At 43.5% G+C, this 19,788-nt stretch overlaps 1 protein-coding gene across 3 annotated transcripts in view; it reads right to left on the bottom strand.

The window, feature by feature from the left end:
- Positions 1-5,168: 5,168 nt before the first annotated feature.
- The window catches only part of zbtb46 (zinc finger and BTB domain containing 46), a 121,227-nt gene continuing 106,607 nt past the window's right edge, over positions 5,169-19,788 (bottom strand). For 2 of the 3 annotated variants that reach the window (XM_071375608.1, XM_071375607.1), the window contains 2 exons: positions 18,044-18,089; positions 15,699-17,885 (listed from right to left, as the gene is read on the bottom strand). In XM_071375608.1, coding sequence (XP_071231709.1) covers positions 17,134-17,885; positions 18,044-18,089 — 798 coding nt within the window. In that variant the 3' untranslated portion in view covers positions 15,699-17,133. Of the gene's footprint in view, positions 9,541-10,430; positions 10,607-15,698; positions 17,886-18,043; positions 18,090-19,788 lie in introns of those variants that run through there. The other variant, XM_071375609.1, reaches the window with a different exon arrangement.

Below are 19,788 nucleotides of genomic sequence, written 5' to 3'. Positions count from 1 at the left end.
TGAAATCCCCCCCCCCCCCCATATTCAGAACAGGTGGATTCGTCCCCCTCAATAATTTCTTACAAATAAAAATACATATTTCAAAAAAATATATTGATTGGGGGCCCCTGGAGGTTGGGGCCCCCAAGATAGCATATGCACGTTTCATAAGCACTGGTAGAATGTGTCGAATTGCAGTAAATTTGCTTTTAACCGTCAAGAAAATTAATCTCAGCCTCATGGCTAAATGTGCAGAATGGAGGTACGTGCCCCAAATGCATTAGTACGGCCCTATGTAGACGCGCTGCGATCCTTGGTGCCGCCCCCCATTCTCATTGGGTCAAAGCGCAGTCAATCTAGCTCAGATTGAACAAGAAAAGAGATTGAACAAGAAAAGAGGGTGCGTTCCTTCTGGTTTTCCCATTGGCTGGCATTTTTGGGGGGCTGGTTCATATCAAAACGCAGCTGGCGTAGATCCGGAACCCTTGTAGCCTAAAACGAACGCACCAAAAGATTACCAAGTCATCGTCTGGGTTTCTGTTATTAGAATAAACACTTTCGAAAATTAAAATAAATAAATAAACACTTTAGAAAATTAAAATAAATAAATAAACACTTTAGAATGACGGAGTGGAAGCTGACAGAATACGGTCGGGAGCCGGGATCATCTTTTACAGTATTAGAATTATTATATATAAAAAAACATCTGGACTAGGTATAAAGTAGGCAAACTCCAGCTAAATGATGCTGTGGCGCTAGTTAGCGAACTAACTTCAGCAGACAAACTAAAAGGCTCGTTTGCATTTTCCTGTTATATAAATGGTTTGTATTGGAACAAAACGACCTTATTTTGGCTTGTGACGGGGTAAGAAAAAGGAAACTTTTTTGACTGGATAATTTGAACGAATCATCACCGATTTTTGCCCCCTGCCACCGTGGACTGAAAATGACAGCTGCGTTCTAAATTACACTACGAATTGGCGTTTATGACATACACAGTTACTAAACAAACATATTTTGATCTGTTTTAAGCAATCGATGTTTTAGATTGTGATGACTACACACGTTAATACTAACATCACCAATCGGAGGTTAAAAGGATGTGCATTTCCTGTAATTCTTGTGTGGTGAAAACGTTAACGTTAGTCTGTGTATTGTGGTAAAACGGTCTGTCCACCATAGGGAAATTAGCCTTATATAAAATAATTTATTATTTCGATTTAGGATGATACTAAATTAAGCACACTCGGATATTTTTTTTACAACAATTACATTTATTTTCACTACTTTAACCATGAAGAGAGAGAGAAAAATATCCCAAACACAATTTAACCAGGCACTCTAGACTATAGTTTGAAACTTTCCTTCTACGTTTCTTCTATAAACTCTTCTTTGCAAGAATCAATGGGTATATATAATTTACATAAGGATTGTCCCGTTAATCAGACCAGACCATAAAGTTAGCTCTTAAATGTAGCTTTATGTAAGTTAAAGGTGCACTATGCAGCAATTGCTTCACCATCTCAAAAATTCTAATAGTTCACCTAATTTCAGTTTATGTGACAAGACAAGCATAGAAAATGTAGAGAATCATTGTACCACCTAAACCAATGTGAAATATATGTTCAATAACCCATACTGTATTTTCATCTATTTGAAGCTGGTGTACAAAACTGAAAGTTAAAAACAGAAAAACAAAAGGAAGCATAGAACTGGCGCACATAGAACAGATCTACAGCTTCTTAGCTTTGCTTTCAATGAGAATGACATATCTATAATTCAAATTTCTATGTGAATTTGGCCAGGTTGCCCAAAAAGTTACATATTGTAGCTTTAATGGTAGCTGACATTCAATTGAGCAAAGGTCACTGCAAAACATATAAAGTAAAGCTAGCTGTTTAGCTAACCTGGCCTGAGTATTTGTATGCATTTATGTATTACACTGTAGATTATTGGCCGAACGCAACATGTAAACTGTTGGTCCAATGTTTCATGAGCTCAAAAAAAAGATTTCATTTCTCTCCAAAATTATTTCTCTCCAATTTGGTGCACAAATTTGTTTACATCCCTGTTTGTGAGCATTTCTCCTTTGCCAAGATAATCAATCCACCTGACAGGTGTGGCATATGAAGAAGCTGATTAAACAGCACGGTCATTACACAGGTGCACCTTGTGCTGAGAAGAAAAAAAACACGCACAACACAATGCCACAGATGTCTCAAGTTTTGAGGGAGCGTGCAATTGTCATGCCGACTGAAGGAATGTTCACCAGAGCCGTTGCCAGAGAATTTAAATTTAAATTCTCTACCATAAGCCTTATGCCATAAGTCGTTTTTAAGAATTTAGGACTACGTCCATCCAGCCTCACTACCAAAGACCACGTGTAACCACGCCAGCTCAGGACTTCCACATCCGGCTTCTTTACATGCGGGATCGTCTGAGACCATCCAACAAGACAGCTGATGAAACCGAGGAGTATTTCTGTCGGTAATAAAGCATTTTGTGGGGAAAAACTAATTCTGTTTGGCTTGGCCTGGCTCCCCATTGGGTGGGCCTATGCACACCCACGGCTACGCACCTGCCAAGTCATGTGAAATCCATAGATTAGGGCGTAATGAATTTATTTCAACTACTGATTTCCTTATATATATTTCCATCTGGAAGACCCATTTGCGACCAAGCTTTAACTTCTTGACTGATGTCTTGAGATGTTGCTTCAATATATCCACATAATTTTCCTCCCTCATGATGCCATCTATTTTGTGAAGTGCACCAGTCCCTCCTGCAGCAAAGCACCCCCACAAAATGATGCTGCCACCCTCGTGCTTCACGGTTGGGATGGTGTTCTTCGGCTTGCAAGCTTCCCCCTTTTCCCTCCAAACATAACGATGGTCATTATGGCCAAGCAGTTCTATTTTTGTTTCGTCAGACCAGAGGACATTTCTCGAGATGATACAGTGGAGTTTCATCAAATCTCCTTGGCACACAAATACAGGTGTGCCAAGCTTGTAGCGTTTTACCCAAGAAAACTCGATGCTGTAATCGCTGCCAAAGGTGTTTCAACAAAGTACTGAGTAAAGGGTCTGAATAGTAATGTAAATGTGAATGTACATTTCCCATAAAAATAAATAAATAAATAAAAATGTTAATATGGGATATTGTGTATATATTGATGAGGGGAAAAAACAATTGAATCCATTAAATGGAATAAGGCTGTACCGTAAAAAAAAAATTGGAAAAACTCAAGGGGTCTGAATACTTTCCGAATGCACTGTATATAATGAAGTATAATACTGAATAACTTGTATTTATTCTTTAGGGAGACGTTAGGGGGAAAATAACATGAAAAGGACACAGGATATCCAAATCTGTTTTTAAAGAAGAAACCGCATCGGACAGACAGCACAGGTTAGAGCCAACCAGTCAGTCAGGTCAGACCAGTCAGGTCCAGACCAGTCAGGTCAGACCAGTCAGGTCAGACCAGTCAGGTCCAGACCAGTCAGGTCCAGACCAGTCAGGTCAGACCAGTCAGGTCCAGACCAGTCAGGTCAGACCAGTCAGGTCAGACCAGTCAGGTCCAGACCAGTCAGGTCCAGACCAGTCAGGGTAGACCAGTCAGGTCCAGACCAGTCAGGTCAGACCAGTCAGGTCCAGACCAGTCAGGTCCAGACCAGTCAGGTCAGACCAGTCAGGTCAGACCAGTCAGGTCCAGACCAGTCAGGTCAGACCCAGGTCCAGACCAGTCAGGTCCAGACCAGTCAGGTCAGACCAGTCAGGTCCAGACCAGTCAGGTCAGACCAGTCAGGTCCAGACCAGTCAGGTCAGACCAGTCAGGTCAGACCAGTCAGGTCCAGACCAGTCAGGTCAGACCAGTCAGGTCCAACCCAGTCAGGTCCAGACCAGTCAGGTCCAGACCAGTCAGGTCAGACCAGTCAGGTCCAGACCAGTCAGGTCCAGACCAGTCAGGTCAGACCAGTCAGGTCCAGACCAGTCAGGTCCAGACCAGTCAGGTCAGACCAGTCAGGTCCAGACCAGTCAGGTCCAGACCAGTCAGGTCAGTCCAGTCAGGTCCAGACCAGTCAAGTCCAGACCAGTCAGGTCAGACCAGTCAGGTCCAGACCAGTCAGGTCCAGACCAGGAACCTTTGACCTTCAGCAACAGATGCAAAGTATGTAGACACCACTTCAAATCGCCTGTCCTCGGATGCAACACTCACTACCGAGTTCCAAACTGCCTCGGGAAGCAACGTCAGCACAAGAACTGTTCGTCGCCAGTCCTTAGTTCATCTCAGACCACACTGAACCTTTAGGTGTGCCAGTGACCATATGTATTTACTATTAAGTGACATATCTTAAAGCCAACTTGAACTATTGTCTTAAATGGCAGCTGTTTGTTAGACTGCATATCAGGGCTCTAAATATACTGTAAGGTATATTTTAGCTCAGCCCCCCCAAGTGTATGTCTTCCACCGGTATACTATGGAAACTACAAAACGTTCACTGATAATAGGGGTTTATACTATTTTCATAATACCCCTCAAAAGAGGCCATAAAGTCATGTCAAACTGTACAATTGCAAGAACTTTTTACATGTAGATATCAATGTGCATCGTCATAATAAAACTGTCTTCATCTTTTGTGTCTTTTTTAATATGAATAAATATGCATGTGTGCATCATTATAATACAACTCAGTCTTCATCTTTTGTCTATTTTTTGTAATAACTTATCCTCCATTTATCCTTCCGCTTGTACTGTGTTTTCAAAAATATCCCTTCAAAATACCCATCAAGAGAGGCATAATATGTCAAACCGTGTAGAATTTCAGGAAATGCATTTTTAAATGTGAAAAAAAAAATGGGGGAGGACCCCCCCCCCATCTAATGTTCGTCCCTCCAATATCTACACCACATTTCTCCCTTGGTGTGTGTCTGTGTCACAAGATCCGGGATGAAGTTTCTGCTCGGTACAGATCTAGGATCAGCTTCCCTCCCCTAATTCTAACCTTGTCCATCAGTGGGGAAAATGTGAAACTAACCCAAGATCAACACGTAGGAGCAACTTCACCCTACACCGTCGTTGCTGTAAAGCCTACTTTCCCCCTCGTGAAGAACGGGTGTGTTACAGCACCGAGGTCGAGATCATACAGTGGAGTTTGACAAGAACACACAATGTACAACACGCGCACAACTTATTTTCAGCAGCAATTTCCAAATTTATTGAGACTGATTTGTTTTGCAAATAATAGTCAAGCTAATTCCACTAAACATGAAGTTAGAAAGAGGCCTGGGCTAGCCCTTTAGGCTAGCCCTCACAACAGGACGGCAGGGAAGGTCATGTTTGGCTATAAAAACGGAAAAAGGGATCAGTACTACACAGAAAATCGTCCCACTTTAATCCTCCCCAAACAGAACAAGGTTTTGATTATTCAAACACATCTTCGTTACAAACACAGGTTTATGATAATCGATATAAAGTCAGTGTCATATTGAACAATATTCCCAACAAAGAACCGTAAAGTTTCAAGCATCTCACTTTACAAATGAAAGACACCTCGCGAAACGTGAGAGAAAATAAATAATATATAATAGTAATATCAATTTATATATATATATATATATATATATGAACACATCACTCTTAGTAAAGAACAGAGTCTAAAATAAAAAGTAAGAATTTTGAAATATAGTATACTCTACATATAACCATGTCTATGGCTTTGTGATTTGCACATATGAATCAAGCTATACAGGCTAAATCAGGATTTCCGTTTTGTACACATCTAAGAAGGGAATTGCCATATTCGTCTTCTGAAAAGCAAACAGTTCGTTGTTCATGGTGTGTGCGGATGTGAGAGACTTTGGTACGCCAAATGAACAGAGACGTGCAGTAAAGACCATAAAACCAGGGCACAAACGATTAATAAACACAGTCAGAAACAAACATATAGCTGCATTTTTTTTTGTCTCAACTTTTTGCACCTGTGATTGAGATAAAATATATGATTTCCGTTTCTCTTGAAACACACGCAGGCACACCCACGCAGGCACACCCACGCAGGCACACCCACGCACACACCGGTAAAACAGATCGAGGCACATTGTTGAGAGGATTGGATGGCAAATATTTCCTGAATTACAACCCAAGACAAGGAAGAAGACACAGGCAGGTGATGATGAAAAGAGAACTAAAGTGGGTGAAAATATCTGTGTGGGTGACAGAGGAATATCACGGATACGGCACTACTTTCCGACTACACTGCACTTCTCGACAATCCCATTATATTCAGCCATTAACGTTCAACATATCCACCCAAACGTCATTTGTTTTCTTTCTGAAAACAGATTAGAGATTGCTGATGGATGGGTCAAATGAAAATGATGCAACTTAAATACAGCTAGTCACCACACATGGAGAAGGCATTTCCAATCAGTGAAATCAAAACATACAGCAGAGGGGTGTTCGTTGGATACAGTGTTTAGAATTGGGACAGATGGAAATTGAAGTGTGGCAGATGGTGTGTTTGCAACCACCTCCGGCAAACCAACTACAATTCCCAGAGCCAACATTGTGGCCCACTCCGTTCCTTTCCCTTGTAGCGCCCAGGCACTCCAAAACATGTCTTGTAGGTCTGGAAGGACCTTGCCCTTTGATAGGCCAAGTTGAAATATATAATATTTACACCAGTCCGATCATTTCAGACCTACAAAAAGTATATAGGGGTTGGGGCCAGGGGTGGATTTGGAATTGGGTTTATGTTTCAGGATATACAGTAGAACACGCCTTTGGAAACCAGGGCAACAAGGCCAATAAAGAAAAGAGGGGTTAAAGATGCAATCTCCAGCAGGTCTAGACTAGCAGGGCACAAGGCTCTTCATATACAATTATACCATATGTATACAAACTGAAAAATATTACAAAATAAACGAAATAACTACATCCAAACAAAATTATTAGACCACAATAAATTGAAAATATTTGCACCTGCACACGCACGGTTGAAACAAAAGCACTTGATACAATGTATTAGATTGTTTTTGGTATAATGTTAATGAATTAGTGTATGTTAGTAATATAGAAGCACGTGCCATACCATACACACAGTAAGTTCTGATCCATATCTAACTTAGAATAAGTTCCTCTAATTTGTCTTTTCTCTGTAAAAATCAAACACAACAGAAAAGCAGAGAACTGGCACAACATAAGTCATCTGAAAAGCCTAATGGCTTGCTGTCCACAACATATAAAAGCTTTCCTTATACAAGATATAAAATATCAAAAAGAAACGCACAATAATGCTTCGCATCCAGCACTTAATAATCATAATATTAATAATGTAACCCATAACAACAATAATCATACTTCTGCTCATCGTAATAAGACTCAAAATGGTCAAATTTAGAAAATCAAAACACATCTCACGTGCGTGCGCACACACGGACACACCCACACACCGCGCCCACAGAAGGCATGAGACAGAGTGTCGGGAATGCTTTTATAGTATAATAATTCCACTACAAAAAAAAAACATGGATTTGAATAAATAACATTTTCAAACAAAAGAAAGCGTCACAAAAGCACTCAGCAGAACAGGCATCCTCTCTGGATGGACTCAAGCCTGACCTTTTCTTTACAAATACAAACTGAAATAAAATGTCCTCACCAAAATGAAAGATTGAACCATCATTTAAGGTCCGCTAAGATGTAAAAGTGTGCATATTCTGTGTTGATGGTGAAATATACAAATGATCACTAAACAAAAGGTTCTAAAGAGTCTGCACAGAGACACAACGTGAGATGGAAGGACAGCACGGGCGAGAAGGAGAAAGAGAGACTCAATGTAAGCCACGTAGAATAGTTTCATAGTGTGATCGTTTTGGCATGAGTTTTGACCCGTCGTCATTGTGTATGTAGTCTGTCTCTCTCACCCCTCTATCGGCCCACTCGTCGTACAGGCAAACGGTACACAAATAAGCATTTCGTCACCTTTCCTCAGACAAGACAACCTCTCTCATTCTGGGAGTAAATATCTGAAGTGGAGATCTAGACACTGCGTTGTTAGGAGCCGGTAACAGAAGCATTTCGCTGCACCGCTAGAACATCTGTTAAACTGTGGACGCGACCCTAAAAACGGTGATATCCTCTCTCTGAAAGTAGAGAGCACTTACCTCTGGAGTGATGGGTTATGTTCCTGCATAGTGTTCACTCTCTAACACTCCCTGTCGTCAACTCTCCCTCGATCTACTAGAATTCCCGTGGCTTGTTTGTATGTACATTTGCTCAACCTTTCACAAGTCTCACCACAGCTAAAAAAAAAACGCATGGTAACTTAAGTGGAGGAAAAAGAACCCATTGAAAGGCGTAGGCTATATAATCAGCAAACTACTACATAAGCATACTAATATCCATGTGTATATATATAACAGTCATGAGGACATACAATATATCCTTAAAGGTAGGTGCGGTCACCGAGTTGTGTAGTTAAAATCAGATTGAAAATGTAAACCACGGGTTGTGGGCATTGACAGGATTCTAGTCAACGTTTAAAGTGCAAGTCTGTGGCAGTTTCACTCGGCAGGAGACAATGTGCCGACCGATGACTGACGCGTGCATCTTTGCAATAGATAAAAGATTGTCCCCAAAAATGTATAGACTGTCCCCAAATGGGACTGCATGGCAACAAGACACCACCGTGGCATTTTTCCAAACCGTTAACAATCCGTCAGGTCCGTGGCGACTGTGACCACAAGTGGCCACAGTCCAACATCACCCAAGACCGTTTAATAAGTCCCCATTGGCCCCAGTGTGACATAGGTGGACATCTAAACCAATGGACAGACTCTGGTCTGGACCTCATCAGAAACAAGAAAAAAAACGAAACTAAAGAGGAAAGAAAGGTGGTGAACAGAAAGAGACTCTCTTCTCTCAATCGCTCTCCATGGCAATCATCAGCACAGGGCTCAGCTTGTGTGTGTGGCACCTGTCAATTTACATCATTGTCATGAATCGCCCACATACCCCACTCAGAGGAAGGCCTGCCCATGAACATGGGTAAAGAGAAGTGTCTCTGCCTGAGACATTCCAACAGATCCACAATAGATCCTAAATGATCCCATGGGATCCTAAGAGATCCAGCCGAAATCCTTCTCGCTCCCGTTGTGCTGCACCCGCTCTGGCACAGAGTCATTGCTCTCCTCCTTGTCATTGTCCATCGCCCCGTCTCCCGCCGTCATCATCCCTGAGTCATCCTTCCACTTCCTTCCCTTGTCATCCGCCTCTCCTATTATCTCTCCATCCCCTTCCGTCATCATCTCTTCCTCTCCGTCGCCGTCGCACTCGTTCTGGTCATCAGGGAAACGGTGGTCGCCGGGATACGGCTCGTCCTCAGGGGAGAGCTCTCCGCCCACTTCCCCGTTGTGGTCCAATAACGCGGCCATGCCCCGCCCGGAACAGTCAACGCAGACGCCGTGGCGACGGGAGCCGTGTTTGATTCCGACACTGGCCGCCGACATGAAGACCCGGCTGCAGACCTTACACACATACTTCTTATCCTTACTGTGGACCTGTAGGAGAGACACACATCATTAACCCACACAACTTACACACATACTTATATCCTTAAGAATGCAGAAGTCTAAACCAAGCTTACCAACTGAGTTGGACAGACTGGAATGCTCAAAGGAAACAACATGAGTCAGCCTGTTTCTGCTCAAGTCAAATTGTTGTCAAACAGTGAGATAGCATTGTTAAATGCAGAAACATCCATCACAGATGTTGGCCGAAGCCTCTCTGTATGCTATCCTCTGACATAGCAAAACCATGGGAGCTCAAAGCCTGGGCCAGTAATAGTCCTCAACCCTCCTCCAATCTCTTCCTGACTCCCGCTGGGCTGGCCTGTGGTCATAGTGGATGTTTCTCTGCTCTCTGAACTCCTCTCCCCTGAGCACAGCACAGCAGCTGAGTGGTACTATATACTGCTCTGGCTTTCACCTGGCTCTAACCACAGCTAATTTCTTTGGCCTCTCCAGATTTGTGTGTGTGTGTGTGTGTGTGTGTGTGTGTGTGTGTGTGTGTGTGTGTGTGTGTGTGTGTGTGTGTGTGTGTGTGTGTGTGTGTGTGTGTGTGTGTGTGTGTGTGTGCGTGTGCGCGTGCGCGTGCGTGTGTGTGCAGTAGAGAAGGGAGCAGGAAAAAGGAAGGAGCAGGGCTAAAATGTTACTTTTAGATTTCATTTCACTTATCCAGTACTTTCATTGCGAAATTGAATGACTTTTAACTCAAAAGGTACATTTAGCAGTTTTCCCCCCCATATACTAAAGTTAGGATTAAGAGAAGCTGAACTGGTGCTAGATCTGTGCCTAAAGACCTGTTTCTTTAAGGGAACAGCATGGCCAGTGTGTGACTCAGCTCACTGCTGTACCCCGGTGGTAACTGTCTGCTACTGCACTGCTCTCACCAGTGTGTGTCTTTTCATGTGCTCCCTCCTGGTGAACTTCTTGCCACAGATCTCACAGGGGTAGGGCCTCTCGCCCGTGTGGGAGCGCATGTGCCTCTTCAGGATGCACTGGTGCATGGCAGAGAAACTACAGTAGGGACACTTAAACTTCTTACGGATGACTGTGAAGTCATTCACTGTGGAGAGAGAGAGAGAGAGAGAGAGAGAGAGAGAGAGAGAGAGAGAGAGAGAGAGAGAGAGAGAGAGAGAGAGAGAGAGAGAGAGAGAGAGAGAGAGAGAGAGAGAGAGAGAGAGAGAGAGAGAGAGAGAGAGAGAGAGAGAGAGAGAGAGAGAGAGAGAGAGAGAGAGAGAGAGAGAGAGAGAGAGAGAGAGAGAGAGAGAGAGAGAGAGAGAGAGAGAGAGAGAGATTAGTTTGCATCTAGTCTACGCGAGTTAAACCACAGTTTGTTGAAAGTTCATTCAAAAGGTTTAAAACTTCTACATCAGTTAGATTAATAAAAAAATACCAGAAGTGCAAATTTCAGTGACAGATTCAATTGATCAAAGACACAGGTTTAAAAGACACTGCCAACCTATATTTAACATTAGAGTGTATTACCAACTCTGATGCCCACTTAAATGTCAGTGTCTATTGGATAAAACAAAGAAGACATCAGAGAGAGATGGAGAACAATACAGTAAGGCTTGGATAAAGGCCTACAATCGAGCTACATCTCCACGTTACATAATAGATCAACTCAGGATGAACTGGGTTAAGATCAACACACGCAGGAGATCAGGTACAAAATAATGACACACTACATACATACATACAAAGGTAAAAGGGGGCGGCTTGGATAGAGGGCTATGATAGCTCTATGTCTACACATGACATATAGCAGGTCACCCACAGGAGGAATCAGGTACAGACCAACACACGTGAGTTGGAGAACTTGCTAGATACTTACAGCGGTGAAGTCAGGTCAAAGGGGACCAGTACATAATAAGTAACACCACCCTGTTGATTTTCAGCTTCTACAGCAGGGCTCTCCAACTCTGTTCCTGGGGTGCTACCCTCCTTTATGCTTTCACCCCAATCCCAGCTGTAACTGACCTTCATCTTATCGACCAGCTAGTTATTACAATCGGGTGCGCTAGATTAGGGTTGGAGCTAGACCTACAGGAACCTACAGGAAGGCAGCATAGCTCTCCAGAAACAGGGTCGGAGAGCCCTATTCTACAGCCTCCGCTAAAGCCCAAGTCTAAAGGCTAAGTAGATGCTCCAGCAGACATATTGTGCGTATGTCTGTGTGTGCACACAGGCGTCTTACCCGGACATTGACTAAATGTGTTCGGGCAAAAAGCGTCCCACTGGGGGACAGATTCAATGTCTACTCCACGTCGGTTCCACGTGATTTCCCTGAAATGACCTGTAAACAATGTTGGTTCAACCAGTGTGTGCCCAGTGGGTTGATAGATAGGGCGAGAAGCAAACGCCAAGACAAGAACAGAGAGGACACATTTTATCTACCGCCCAGTGGGGGTGTGACACACATGTTGGTTACCTGACATTAGGAAGGCTCAGGGAGTCAGAGTAGAAAACATGACCACCTCATCCGACCTTGAACTGTGAGGCATTGGGAAACATGGCCGTAACTCAAAGTCTATGGAGCATAGTCTATATCTACAACCAGAATGATGTCCTTTTACATACTCACGCAGTATGCAGATACATATTACTTACCTGGTAAGACAATTTAGGAAAGGAAAATGTACGTGTTTTAAACGCATGATTTTATACAGTTTGTGTGTACTGTATATTTCTACATAACTACAGGACTCAAACACAACAAAACGCTATCAGACCCAACGTCCAAACGTGTGTTCCTTCACAGTTTATTGATTACAGAATACAAACTACCAGGAAATGGCTTCAAACTTCAGAAAATTACATATTGATATATGATATTTGGGACTGAAAAGATTTTTTAAAATACAGTCTAAAATACCCTGTCTTTACAAAACAAAATAACAACACTGCAACTGAAACGAGCCTCGTTTTGCTCTTTATAAAAAGGGCCATCTGGTTCGTAATCAGTCTGGATTCACATGAGAAAAGGGACCCCGTGTTTTTAGGGGTGGACATATTGACAAGAGTTTTTCCCCAAGTCAGCTCAGGGATGAGTTTCTTAAACAAGACGACAAGTTCCACTTGCTCCGTTCTCATATCTGTTGTGTGGAAGACACCAATATGACATACATACATATCTCGAATGACACCCTGGAGTGCACTGCTTTTGACCAGAATCATAATGGCTGACGCCCCTTAAAGTTCCACGAATGGAGCCTCTGCTCTTCCCTTTGAGTAATATTCACAGTATGGGTACAGACACGCATAGACCAGGACTGACAAACACAGCTTTATATTGTCATTGCCCTTTTTGGGGGTCGACGCAAGGCTGTCTTTTTTGGTCAGATGCATTTGTGAAAGGTCCAGTGTGAATTCAAATTTGATTGAATGAGTGGTTGGTTGATTGGCTAATTGGTTGATGCCCTTCCATGAAATGAGGACACTACGTGCTACTGTACTACAGTTTACGTCCAACAGCCAGAAAAATACACTTTCTCCCTCAGAATGATCAGAATGAGGAAGTGGAAAGACGGCTATTCCCAGCTAACAATTCTAGGTAGAGAGAACGTTTTTGTCACGTTACCCGTAATGTTCCCCTGATGTTTGAGTTTCCAGTTTTCTGTTAGTTAGGGGAACATTTTATGTGCGTTAGCAAAAACCTCCCGAGACCCTATTTAGCATGTTTTGGCGTTAAGAGTTAGGAGAGCATTCCCTTAATGTCAAAACAAAACTAACTTACCCAGAACGTGGTTACCGTGTTCTCAGAATATCCACTATTAATGTTCGAGACACGTTTCATGGGAACGTTGAAAGAACATTCATGTGTCCAGTTTTCTGAATGATTAGGAGAATATTCCACACATTTTACACCAAACATACACGGAACAGGGTTGCCATGTTCTCTGAATATAAGACATGAATGTTCTAGACCCGTTTCATTAAAACGTTGCAATAGACAGATTTAAAACACAGGACATTCTGTCATTGTCCTGAAATTGCATCCCGGAGTCGCCTCTTCACTGTTGACGTTGAGGCTGGTGTATTGCGGGTACTATTTAATGAAGCTGCTAGTTGAGGACTTGTAAGGCATCTGTTTCTCAAACTAGAAAATCTAATATACTTGTCCTCTTGCTCACTTGTGCACCGGAGCCTCCCACTCCTCTTTCTATTCTGGTTAGAGACAGTTGAACGAGATCTTCAGTTTCTTGGCAATTTCTCGCATGGAATAGTCTTAATTTCTCAGAACAAGAATAGACTGACGAGTTTCAGAAGAAAGTCTTTGTTTCTGGCCATTTTGAGCCTGTAATCGAACCCACAAATGCTGATGCTCCAGATACTCAAATAGTCTAAAGAAGGACAGTTTTATTGCTTCTTTAATCAGGACAACAGTGTTCAGCTGTGCTAACATAATTGCAAAAGGGTTTTCTAATGATCAATTAGCCTTTTAAAATGATAAACGTGTATTGGCTAACACAACGTGCCATTGGAACACAGGAGTGATGGTTGCTGATAATGGGCCTCTGTACGCCTGTGTAGATATTCCATAAAAAAATCTGCCGTTTCGAGCTACAATAGTCATTTACAACAATGTCTACACTGTATTTCTGATCAATTTGATGTTATTTTAATGGGCAAAAAATGTGCTTTTCTTTCAAAAATAAGGACATTTCTAAGTGACCCCAAACTTTTGAACGGTAGTGTACATGATAACATTGTTAATTTATAAAGTAGTTACTGTTCAACATGTCTCCACCGGGGATCTAAACTCACAACCTCACAATCACGGTATTCTGATCTTTAAAAGCACTGTGTGTGTCGCTAACCTTGCCAACAGACAAAGAGCTGTGAACAGAAACAGTGGCTCACCAATCAGAGCCTTGACGGGCTCTGCAACAGAAACACGGGGTGGTGTGTAAAGAAACACGTCTTTAGGGACATCCCTGAAACAAACCGGGAACTAGACTAAAACCTCCAGGGGACCACGACAGAACGTTCCCATGAAACGTGTCGAGAACATTAATACCTTATATTCTGAGAACATGGCAACCGTGTTCTGTGTACGTTTGGTGTGACATTGATGAAATGTTCTCCTAACCCTCAGAAAACTGGACACATGAATGTTCTTACAACGTTCCCATGAAACGTGTCGAGAACATTAATACCTTATATTCTGAGAACATGGTAACCATATTCTGGGTATGTTTTGAGTGACGTTGATGTCCTAATGAGACTCTTAAGGGAATGTTCTCTAATGTTGTGGGAACGTTTGTTGTTAGCTGGGTTTTAGGAGTCCTCGCTCTCAGAGATTAACATTTATTGCGAAACAGCATTTTAGTCAAACCACTCAAACACTGTGACATGTTTAAGTCCTTAAGGACCAACAGAGAGCGAGAGACAGAGAGAGAGCTAGAGAGACATCAAGAGAGAGAGAGAGAGAGAGAGAGAGAGAGAGAGAGAGACAGGGGGAGAGAGAGAGAGACAGGGAGAGAGAGACAGGGAGAGAGAGACAGGGAGAGAGAGATAGAGAGAGACAGGGAGAGAGACAGGGAGAGAGAGATAGAGAGAGAGACATGGAGAGAGAGACAGGGAGACAGAGATAGAGAGAGACAGGGCAAGAGAGAGAGATAGAGAGAGAGAGAGAGAGAGCTTTGTGGTTCTACAATTCAGTTACTCAAATAGCATCAATCCAACAACCAAATTATACATTCAAAACTCATGCCCCTTGTTTTCAAATCATAGGAAGCAGGAGGAAGACAAACCGTCTGTAAGGAATTCCATTTAAGGTACAGTAAGTGATAGGTTTGGCCTAGTTTTCAGTCCCACCCTGTCATTCACAAACATTACTCCCTGTACATCAACCACAGACTGTGTTACAATGTACAGTCTGCCCCTCTCTGACCACACCTTCCAACTTCTACTCTTCTGTCTCCATATATATTTCCCTCTCTCTCTCTCTCTCTCTCTCTCTCTCTCTCTCTCTCTCTCTCTCTCTCTCTCTCTCTCTCTCTCTCTCTCTCTCTCTCTCTCTCTCTCTCTCTCTCTCTCTCTCTCTCTCTCTCTCTCTCTCTCTCTCTCTCTCTCTCTCTCTCTCTCTCTCTCTCTCTCTCTCTCTCTCTCTCTCTCTCTCTCTCTCTCTCTCTCTAGGTCAGAGAGGTCATGCCCCTCCTTCGCCCACTTCCTCTTTATCTGAAGAGTCTTAGGTCAATAAGGGCTGGAGCTGAGAAGAGCCAATTACTATTCTCCTTCAGCTGGGCTTATAGAGGGGGTAAGGAGGATTGGGCGCAGTGCACAGAGGGGATTTGGAGCGACCCCAACAGCCCAACGGCGTGTCTCTATTGTTTTAAGTTGCTTGGTGCTCCTGCATCAGCACGGATCTGAAAACAACACAGGCCAAAATGTAGGGGGAAATGAAAACTCCTTCACAGAAACCCGCTTTCACCAGTCCAGTTAGTTCACACCAGAGCAGATGAAGGAGAGGAAACCAGTCATCGTGCCAAAACATACGAGTGATACCTCCTATCCTCAAATCCATTTAGGTGTACTTTAGTGGAAGACGATTTGGGTAAACATTACCCTCTAAGGGCCGTTGTATCTGTCACAGTTGTACTTATTGTAGACCTGCGCTGAACGTAAGATTGCACCCTTTTACATCTGAGATGTGTTGTTTCAGTAAGACTTCCTGCTTTGAATAACGGTTCAAACAGATGATTGAAGCCTTGTTTCAGACGAGATAAGCCAACCTCTGATCAGAGTGTGCAGTACGAACACTGACAGGGGATGTGTCGTAAATAGGATTACCTGCAGGCGGTGCTGATTTGTGGTCAGTTTCTGAACCGTTTAAGTGAGAAGTAAAGAACTGGAGATATACAGATCTCCCTGCCTAATATGGAGAAAAGGGTTGAGCCCTGACTGGCGACACAGAGAGACAGCGGGCTGGGGGGATAGAACAAACGTCACAAGTAGAAGAACAAAGTCCCCCATAGACACTCCACTAAAGTCCGTTTTGTCTTTCGCCCCCTAACGGTTACAGTGAGGATTTAAGAAAGGTACTGTAAGCTGATCCTAGACCAGATCCTATTTCCAACAGCAGCACAATATCATCAATGAAATGAGCAGCCCTATTTCAACTCCATAGACAAGTGACAGAATGACAAACAGACAGACAACACATGGACACACATATTTATATATATATTAAAACAAAGCTGGAACTCAGTTTGAGCAGTTGCAGTACGTTTCCACCGTTAACTTTGCATATTAATTATGCTTTTTTTAAAAGATGCCTAAAGCCTCCTCAAAAATATAGGCCCATATGTAAAAACCAAACATTTTATAAAATATCGGTCTTTAATCTTATAAATGTACAAATACTTACACATTTTGCACAGGTTGTATAAAATGTGCCAGTGCTCTTACATACAACCCATATGGGACCCGCCCAGATCGACACTCAGCCAATGTGAAGGGAGATATGGGTTTAGGGAGGAAGTGACACCACAGGTCATTAAATGTCATGTATAGCATGTGTGTGTGTGTGTGTGTGTGTGTGTGTGCGTATGCGTTTACTCTCTTTATCTTTGTATGCTTCCGAGCTCAATCGACCACATTCACATGGTGATGATGAGTATTATGGTTGCTATGGGCGTCCACCTTCATCTCATGATGCAAGCCCCACAGTTGCTCGGCAACCCCACCCTGCCCCACCCCCACGCCAACCCTTCTCCACGACCCTACCCCCACCCCCACCTGGCAGCACACCTTGACATGTGTGGCCAGGTTCTTCTGGGTACTGAACGCTTTGGCGCAGGCCGGGCACGAGTGCACTCTTTCTCTGGAGTGCACAGAAGACAGGTGTCTGTGTAGATCAGTGCGGTCTCTGAAGTGTTTCAGACAGTAGGTGCACTGCATCAGCTTCCTCTTGAAGTGGATGGTCTTCTCATGCCGGTCGGCGTTGGACTTGAGCGTAAAGGTGGCTGGACACTGGGAGCAGAGGTACCGCGCTGGGAAAGGCTCGCCCGCCGGGAGGCGATAGAGAGACTGGGAGTGAATGGGTCCCTGAGAGAATGCTTGAGTCTGGTGGCGGTGGTGGTTGGCTTGGGGGCCTTGCGGGTCAGGCCAGTCCAGGGAGAGGGCCATGAGGGACAGGGTGTGGCGGTACTCGTGCTTGTTCAGTTGCTCCAGGCTGCTGAACAGCCGTTTGCACAGGGAGCAGGCCAGCTCCTGGGGCCAAGCAGGCCCCAACAGGGCCCCTCTCCCCCCGCCCTCCAACACCTCCACCCTGGACACACCATGCCTCTCATCAGCCATCTGATCCCCCTCCATAGGAGACGGGCCAGGCTCCAGAACTAAGAGAGAGAGAAGAGGAGGAGAAGGAGATAGAGTGTGGGAGAGAAAGATATCATAATGTGAGAACAATGGTCTTAAAATAAAGAGAGGTAAAGAGAATTCTGACTTTTAGAATGTATATGCTATCTAAAATTCACCGGTCAGGCACCATACATACCTTTGTTGTATCCCTGATTAAAATCCTTTTCATCCCGCGTATCCACCTAAAAACACAGGATACACAGTTACCACAAACACACCCTGGCTCTAAAATGTATGGAAGAATATTCTTTAGGCATGCAGGCAAGGCAAGCTGTGAACACACGCACACAGAAAGAGAGAGAGAGACACAAACACACACAATTCACACATCTTGACCAAACAAAAAGACACAAAAAGAAGACAGACTGTTAACGAGAGAAAAAGTCAGAAAGCAAATAAATAACAGTTCAAATAAACCAAAACAATATCACAAACAGAGATTAAAAATAGGTCAATGTTTGGGTGAGGTCCTGCCAATCTAAGGGCTATAGTCTGTGGTCAGTGTGGCATTATAACACAATCACCCTTCACTCCTTTAATCGTAACATAACAGGTGGAGAGAGAGCGAGAGCGAGACAATTTTGATTCTCATTTTTATTTTTATATTGTAAATATCAAAAATAAGCTTTGGCAATATGTACATTGTTACGTCATGCCAATAAAGCAAATTGAATTGAATTGAATTGAGAGAGAGAGAGAGAGAGAGAGAGAGAGAGAGAGAGAGAGAGAGAGAGAGAGAGAGAGAGAGAGAGAGAGAGAGAGAGAGAGAGAGAGAGAGAGAGAGAGAGAGAGAGAGAGAGAGAGAGAGAGAGAGAGCGAGAGAGAGAGAGAGAGAGAGAGAGAGAGAGAGCGAGAGAGAGAGAGAGAGAGAGAGAGAGAGAGAGAGGGGGAGAGAGAGAGAGAGAGAGAGAGAGAGAGAGAGAGAGAGAGAGAGAGAGAGAGAAAGAAAGAAAGAAAGAGAGAGGGAGAAAGGGGGTTGAGGGAGAGAGAGAGAGAGAGAGAGAGAGAGAGAGAGAGAGAGAGAGAGAGAGAGAGAGGGAGAGAGAGAGAGAGAGAGAGAGAGAGAGAGAGAGAGGGAGAAAGGGGGTTGAGGGAGAGAGAGAGAGAGAGAGAGAGAGAGAGAGAGAGAGAGAGAGAGAGAGAGAGAGAGAGAGAGAGAGAGAGAGAGAGAGAGAGAGAGAGAGAGAGAGAGAGAAACGGGGTTCAGGGAGATAAGGTATTCAATATTTATTCATCTCTCTGAAAAGGTTAGAGATGTACTTTTGTTTGTTCAATGACCACTCCCCATGGCTGTGTGTGTTCATCCCCAAACTAAAGCCTACCCCTCCTCCACATCCACTCTCCATCCCTCCCTCCTTCCTTAAGAACAGACACCATGCACTGGGCAAACAGATGGCTTGTCCACAGAGATACGGAGGCTTGTAGGGAGGGAGGTCCACTGAAACCAAAAGCCACACACACACACACACACACACACACACACACACACACACACACACACACACACACACACACACACACACACACACACACACACACACACACACACACACACACACACACACACACACACACACACACACACACACACACACACACACACACACACACAGTGGCAGAATGAAGCAGGCAGTTTCCTGCGGTCTCAGTGCGACCCTCTTATTGTCAAGAGATATTGATTCTATTCAGTCCCAAAACCGTTCTGTTATCTAAACCATCTATAGCAGTGGTTCCCAACCTTTGTTGAACTGTGGCACACCTTCATGGGATAAAAAAAAATCCTGCGGAACACCTTAAATGTTTCTATTCATTTATTTAGTGCTAATGACTACCATCTCATCTAACACTGCAAATCATCTATTTTCTTTGACAAATGTTTTT

Source organism: Salvelinus alpinus, chromosome 30 (assembly GCF_045679555.1).
Source record: "Salvelinus alpinus chromosome 30, SLU_Salpinus.1, whole genome shotgun sequence".
In the NCBI taxonomy this organism is placed as follows: Eukaryota; Metazoa; Chordata; class Actinopteri; order Salmoniformes; family Salmonidae; genus Salvelinus; species Salvelinus alpinus.
This window is presented reverse-complemented; position numbering and strand designations above follow the sequence as displayed.